General features: G+C 66.1%; 1 protein-coding gene across 1 annotated transcript in view; it reads left to right on the top strand.

Moving 5' to 3' along the window:
• Positions 1-6,870, top strand: part of PKD1L3 (polycystic kidney disease 1-like 3) — a 17,355-nt gene that overhangs the window by 2,692 nt on the left and 7,793 nt on the right. The window contains exons 6-17 of the mRNA XM_015428208.1: positions 151-237; positions 585-713; positions 1,208-1,439; positions 1,633-1,823; positions 2,337-2,567; positions 2,685-2,789; positions 3,268-3,446; positions 4,080-4,226; positions 4,525-4,710; positions 5,075-5,369; positions 5,604-5,775; positions 5,955-6,138. Coding sequence (XP_015283694.1) covers positions 151-237; positions 585-713; positions 1,208-1,439; positions 1,633-1,823; positions 2,337-2,567; positions 2,685-2,789; positions 3,268-3,446; positions 4,080-4,226; positions 4,525-4,710; positions 5,075-5,369; positions 5,604-5,775; positions 5,955-6,138 — 2,138 coding nt within the window. The remainder of the gene's footprint in view (positions 1-150; positions 238-584; positions 714-1,207; positions 1,440-1,632; positions 1,824-2,336; positions 2,568-2,684; positions 2,790-3,267; positions 3,447-4,079; positions 4,227-4,524; positions 4,711-5,074; positions 5,370-5,603; positions 5,776-5,954; positions 6,139-6,870) is intronic.

Here is a 6,870-nt window from a genome sequence, read left to right as displayed (position 1 = left end):
CCTCCCTCCCTCCCTCCCTCCCTCCCCCTGAAGGGCACTGGGGCTGGCAGGACAGAGGCTGAGCCCCTCTCCTTCTCCTCTCTCTGTCTCCCCCCCCCCTGCAGCTGCAGCGCCTCCTCCCTGCCCCACAGTTCCTTCCACTTGCCTCAGCCCAAGCCCCTGACCGTCACCTTCCCCTCCGCCTCCGCCCTGGCCCCGCTCCTCAGCCGGCACGGCCAGGCCCCGCTCCAGGTCCAGGTCAGTGGCGCAGGGCGGCTCCGGGTCAAGGCCAAGGGCCAGCCCCGTAGCTAGGGAATTCTTTGAGAGGGGGCCTCGGGGGGCCCACCAGCTAATTAAATGAAAGCACAGTGCAGGTGGTAAGTTGGAGCACTTTGGGGGTCAACCCAGGAGGGAGGGGGCCCAGAAGAAACACTAGGGGGCCAAGCCCCATGGGCCCCATGTTAGCTACGGGCCAGCCAAGGGCTCCCGAGGTCAGCAGCGGGAGATGGGGGGGGCCTTGCCCTTGCCGGAGGCCCCTCCTTCCGTCCTCCTGGGGGGCCCCAGCCGCTCAAGCTTCTTCCCCCCCCCTGCCACGTTCCTCGTAGGTGGCCTCCTTTGCGCTCGACCCTTTCCAGCCCCTCGGCGGGAAGGCCATGGCCAGCGTGGCCAGCGTGGCGATCCACAGCAGCAGCGAGGGGCCCGTCGGCGTCCACGGCCTCCTTGAGGAGATCGAGGTAGGGAGACGGGGGCTGCCCACTGGGTGGGACTGGGCCTCCTGGGGTCAAAGGGAAGAGCAGCTCAGGGCTGGCCCGGGGCTGGCCTTTGGGGAAGACTTGCCCCCACTCTTGCCACTATCCCGGGAGGGGGAGGGGGAGGGGGAGGCTCCCTCCCAGAGGAAAGTGCTGACCGTTTCTGCAGCCACAGAGAGGCAAACAAAGAGACAAGTGGAATTGGGGAGTTTGGGGGGGGTTCACCTTCATTCTCCTTCCCCACGCACTCACGCCACAGCCACACCCTGCTCCGCCCCCTCCCTCCCTGCCTGCCTCCTCCATCTACACAGGGCGACAGCAGCCACAGAAGGGGCCCCTGCCCCCTGGGACACCCATCGGGGGGGGTGTTTCTCCTTCCGGAGGGAGTCAGGGGCCCACCGGCTGGGGCTCTGAAAGCAGGGGTGAGGAGGGGCCGCTGAGGCCTGGGGTGGGGTGGGGTGACCCATGTCTGCTTTCAGATCCTGCTCGGGGGAGAGGGTGAAGTGGAGGGTTCTGCCACCCGGCTGAATGGCAGCAGCGGGCAGTTCAGCATGGAGGTGAACGTCACGTCCCTGGAGGATGCCCTGCTGGTCAGCGTGAGACCTGCCGCCCCGCTCCGAATCACCCTGCACTTGGCGTCCCTACCAGAAGCCCACCACGGCCGTGGCTGCCTCCTCAACACCACGCTGCCCAATGGCAGCTGGCAGGAGGGTACGGTGGCAGGGGGGGCGGGGGCCTTTGAGGTCAAAGCAGGAGTTGTGGAGAGTCAGTGCCAGGGCAGGATCGATGTCGGGGGCGAGGGCAGGCCACGGGTTCTCAGTGGCAGAGCGTGGTGGAGATGCTGCCCCCCTGTGCCCCCGCTCCGCCGGTCGCCCACCGACCTGACTGCCCGCTGTCCCTCCAGAGGGTGCCTACGTGTGGGTGGTGCCCCCAGAGGAGCTGCGGCAGCGGCTGCACGGCCCGGGCACCTACTCCCTTTCTGCGGTGGTGGCCTCACAGGCCCAGGGCCCCAGCAACGTCTCCGTCGCCCTCGCCAGCACGGGCTGCTACCACTGGGCCAGCCAAGAGCAGGCCTGGAGAAGCGACGGATGCCGGGTAGGATGACCGACGAGGGGCCAGTGGCCGTGCCAGCCGGCGGTGGGGCAGGGAGAGCAAAGACAAGATGGCCCCGCGTGGGAGGGAGGGAGGGGGGACACCCCGCGCTTGGCATCCTGGAGGCCCCCTGGTGACGATGACGGGGGGGGGCCCGCGTGAGTTCCGGGCTGGGAACAGGCAGGAGGCCCCTGGGAGTGCAGCCCAGGGAGGCCGGGGCTTGGGCAGGGGCGGGGGGTGCTGCCTCCCTCGGAGCCCACCGCATCCACTTCCTTCAGGGGAACGGATCTCTCTGCTCCCGAGATCAGTTGCCCTTTTGGGAGGCCCCCCAGGCCCCACCTGGAGGCCGGCCACCCTAGCCGACGCTCAGTTGTGCTGGGAAGCCCTTTCCTGCCCCTCTGCCAGCCCCGTGGTGGTGGTGGGGGGCAGCAAGGGCCAGAGGAGGCCCCACGGGGCCCGGTGGCAGGGCTTCAGGGGCTCTTCCTCAGGCAGCGGGGGCCCTCCTCTCCTCTCCAGGTGGGGCCCCGAAGCACCCTCCGCCAGACCCAGTGCCTGTGCAGCCACCTCACCTTCTTGGGCCGCTTCCTCGTGTTTGTGCCCCACGTGATCGACCTCCAGCGCACGGGCCAGCTGCTGAGCCAGGTGGGCCAGAACCCCGTCGGCCTGGCCTTGCTGTGCAGTCTCTTGCTGGCCTACGGAGCCCTCCTCTTGTGGGCCCTCCGGAGGCAGAAGGCAGACAGGAGGAAGGTGAGGCAGCAGAGGGGGCGTCGGGCACGGTGTGGGGGGCCGCTGACTTGGACACCCCCGCCCCCAGCTTCGCTGCCTGCCCGGGGATCGACTCTGCGGTGTGCCCCTCTGCCCCAGGTGACGGTCACAGTCTTGGCGGGTCATGCCGGCAGTGCCTCCTGCCGCTGCTACCTGGTCCAGGTCTTCACGGGCTACCGTCGAGGAGCAGCCACCTCAGCCAAGGTGAGGAGAGGCTCGGCAGCTGCAGGGCTCAAGCACTCCCACCCCTCTGTGGGAGAGAGGCCGGCTGAGACGAGGGGCAAAGGAAGGCCCTCCTCCGGCTCTCTCCCCTTGGCCCTGGGACTCCCGGTTAATCTCCAGTTTGAGAGCCAGTTTGGAGTGCAGTGGTTATGTGTGCGGACTCTGATCTGGGAGAACCGGGTTTGATTCCCCACTCCTCCACTTGCACCTGGCTGGGTGACCTTGGGCAAGCCACAGTTCTGATAAGAGCTGTCCTTGAAAAAGAGCTGTTTCTGTCAGAGCCCTCTCAGCCCCACCTCCCTCCCAGGGTGTCTGTTGTGTGGGGAGAGGAAGGGGAAGGAGTTTGCCAGCTGCTCCGAGACTCCTTCGGGTAGTGAAGGGCCTGGGGGTAGAAATCCAACCTCTTCTTCTTCTTCTTCTTCTTCTCCTCCGCCAACCCCCCCCCCATTCTGGGCCCCAGGTGGTCCTGACCCTGTACGGGGCGGAGGGGCGGAGTGAACCACTCCTCTTGCAGCACCCGCAAGCGCCGAGCTTGGAGACAGGCGGCATGGACGCCTTCCTCCTCACCACCCAGCAGCCCCTGGGCGCCCTCCATGCCATCCGCCTCTGGCACGACAACTCCGGAGCCAGCCCCAGCTGGTAAATCTCGGGCCCAGATTTTTTTTGGGGGGGGGGAGTCGGGGGCTGATGGACCCGAGTCTGAGCTTAGCAGGTGCTGGGTGTTGCCAGCTCCCCTCCCCCCCCCAGCCCACCCAACGGCAGACACGAGCCCATCGACAGGGGTTTGTACCCGCTTCCAAAGACGGGCACAGAACTGGCATGAGGGAGCTCCTCTGGAGCAAGCACCGGGGCCCCAAACAGTCCGCCTCCTGGACTGGTTTCCAGTTTCGCCCCAGGATGGCGGAGGGGAGGGGCCGGCAGGAAGGAAGGAAGGAAGGAAGGAAGGAAGGAAGGAAGGAAGGAAGGAAGGAAGGAAGGAAGGAAGGAAGGAAGGAGCGGCCGCCGAGGGAGCCGCGGAGGGCAGGCGTCATGTGCCCAGTCTCTCAAGGCCTGCGATGGTGTGGTTGCCTCCCTTGGTCTAGCACTGGAGTGCCACTGCCCCAACGGCCAACCAAGCAAGTGATGGGGGAGTGATGGGGGAGTCTGCAAGAAGCCCTGGCAGCTCCTGAACTCCGTGTGGGGAGCAGCGGAGGGTCTTGCTGGGGCCTCCAGCGAGCGGGGGGGGGAGGGGGCTGTGTGGCAGCGCCCGCATCTGACAGGAGTTGTCTCCAGGTTTGTGCATCGGCTGGTTGTCAGTGACCTGGCTGCCAGGAAGAAGTGGTATTTCCCATGTGCCTGCTGGCTGGCGGCGGACATGGAGGACGGCCAAGCGGACAAGGTCTTCGTCGCTGCCTCGGACAGGGAGCTGCGGTCCTTTGGGTACCTCCGGAACCCCTCCCCCTCCCCCTCCAGGGACAGCATGGGCCGGGGCCTGCCACATGACCCTGGGGCCACTGGGAACCAACGAGCAGCTGGATCGAGCCCCAGAACCTATTGGGAGGGGCCCGTTCAGCCATGGAGTGTGTGCAGAGAATCCTTCTCTCTGTGAACAGTAGGATGGCGTCCAGGGGAAAGGGCCCCAAAGAAGGGAGTGGGGCTGCCAGGGGCCCTCCCCGCCCCCCTCTCCTGGCCCCAGGTCCTCTACCGCATGCCCCACTCCCCCACCCCCACCCCACAGGTACCTCTTCTGGACGGGGCTGGTGGAGAAGCTGACGCAGGAGCACCTCTGGCTGTCGGTGGTGACGTGTTCGGCTTGGAGCCCCTTCACCCGGGTGCAGCGGCTCTCCTGCTGCCTCGCTCTCCTGCTGTGCGCCATGCTTGTCAACATCATGTTCTGGAGGGGGGCGGCAGAGGAGGAGGAGCAGCACCGGCCAGGTGAGGAGGAGGAGGAGGAGGAGGAGCCAGTGCTGGCCTGCTCCGTCCGTCCTCCCCCAGGGAGGGGTGCTGGGGGAGGGGAAGGGCCACCACCCCCTATATCCAATATAGGGGGCAGTGGCAGGGCTCCTCACCCTGGCAGAGGTGGCCTTCCCGAGCACAGCCCTGCCCCCGCCTCCCCCCCCCCCCCCCCCCCCGGCAGAAGGGCTGGCTGCCTCTGCTGGGGAGCCAGGGCAGACTTGACAGGCGGGCCAGGAGGAGCTGTGCCCAGGGGAATCTCCTCCCCCCCCCGGTGGGGTGCCCCCCTCCTCAGCCCCAGGGGCCCTCTCTGTGCTGGGCCCTCGGACCCCAAGAGCACGGGGCTCCTGTGCAGCAGGGCTGTCGGCTGCCCCCAGCCGGGCTCTGAGGGGTCTGTGCCCCCTCCTGGCAGGACCCTTGGTGGTGGTGACTTGGCAGGAGCTGGTGGTCAGCCTGGAGGCAGCCGTCATCCTGCTGCCGCTTCACCTGCTGATCCTGCACATCTTCCGGTGGGTCCAGCCACCTGCCCTGGAGCCGCCTCCACCTCCTCCTCCTCCTCCTGCCGTGGACCCCCAACTCCCGCAGCTGGAGCCCTCAAAGCAGCTGCCCACCATCACGCCCCTTCAGCAGGTAAGGACACTGTGGGGTGGGGGGGCGGCCAGTGCATCCTGCTGAGCACGAGATGCTGAGTGGCTTGCCGGTGGGGGTGGGTCGCCTCCCTCCTACATGCTCCCAGTGGGGCCCTAGGGATGCCAATCTCCAGGTGTCCCCCTACACCACCACCCCGCCAGCAACGGTAGTACCCCCCCCAGGCAAACTGGGGCACCCCCCTGCCCAAGCCCATCCTGCCGACTCCTTCCTCAGGAGCTGACGGAGACCGTGGGCTTCTTGTACAAGAATCCACTGTGCCGCTGCCAAGACCTGGCCGAGTTCCCTGGGACTTGGAAGCAAGTGCCGGAGCTGGTGGCCGGCCTGTGCGCTCTCGTCCGCTCTTCTCTCCGGCAGCTGGAGGAGGACCCTGAAAGACTTGTGCAAGGTACGGAGAGCTGGTGGAGGGAACACACGCAGACGTTGATCCCGCTGAGACAGAGAGCAGGCAGGAAGTGCCAGTGCATGGGGACAGACATGTCATCGGCGTAGGAGTGGAAAGAACCTGCCCAGGTTTGGAGACAATTGCCCAGGGCCTGACACCCCTTTGCCTCCCCCCCTTTGCAGAGCGATCCAGCACTCTCCACGGCTACTTGTGCCACGTAGTGCATGACCTGGAGGCTCAGCTGCGCAGCCTGGACGGGCACAGCCTTCAGAACCCTTATGACCACCTGCATGCCCTGGACCAGCTGCACCGACTCCAGCAGCAGCTGCAGCAGCTGAACCCCCAGCTCTGCGTGAAGCAGCCCAGGTACTTGGTGTCAAGAGAGCCAATTCACATCCCAAAGGCTGTCAACGTGTCAAGGAGACATTAGTACTGTGCAGCGTTCCCTAAAACGTGACCCACCCTGCAAGGTAGACCACCCACAAGGTGAGTCTTTAAAATAAAATGCACAAAGACCACCGGATTACTCTGGGAGCAGCAGCAGCCATAGCTTTAGCCAGCCTGGCCAAGGTAACTAGATTCAGATTGAAGCCCCCAGAATGCAGAAACACACCGAAATATAACTAACATGCTTTATTAAAATAATGTGCAGGAATATATATAAACAAGAGCAAAGAGCAGTGAGAATTAAATAAACACGGCGAAATAACAATTCACAGGCTCTGGTGAGCAGGGCTGCCAGCTCCAGGCCGGGAAACACCTGGAGATTTTGTGGGTGGAACCGGGGGAGTGTGCGGGGGAGGGGGGTTCGGGGAGTGGCCGTTTCCCCCAGGCGAAGGGGTCTCTGTCACCCGGAGGTCCCTTGCAACCGCGGAAGCCCCCTCCGGGGCCTGCAGGACTCCTGCCTCATGAGCCGCCGACCTGGGCCTGAAGCGGACCGGCCTCCTCCTCCTCCTCCTCCCCGGGCTCTGCTCCCACCTCCCCGCCCGGCCGCCCGAGGCGTCTCTGGAGAAGCGGCAGGGCAGGGCAGGGCAGGGCAGGGCAGGGCAGGGCAGGGCAGGGCAGGGCAGGGCAGGGCAGGGCAGGGCAGGGCTGGCC

This window comes from Gekko japonicus, unplaced genomic scaffold (assembly GCF_001447785.1).
Source record: "Gekko japonicus isolate JY-2015 unplaced genomic scaffold, Gekko_japonicus_V1.1 scaffold1901, whole genome shotgun sequence".
NCBI lineage: Eukaryota > Metazoa > Chordata > Lepidosauria > Squamata > Gekkonidae > Gekko > Gekko japonicus.
This window is presented reverse-complemented; position numbering and strand designations above follow the sequence as displayed.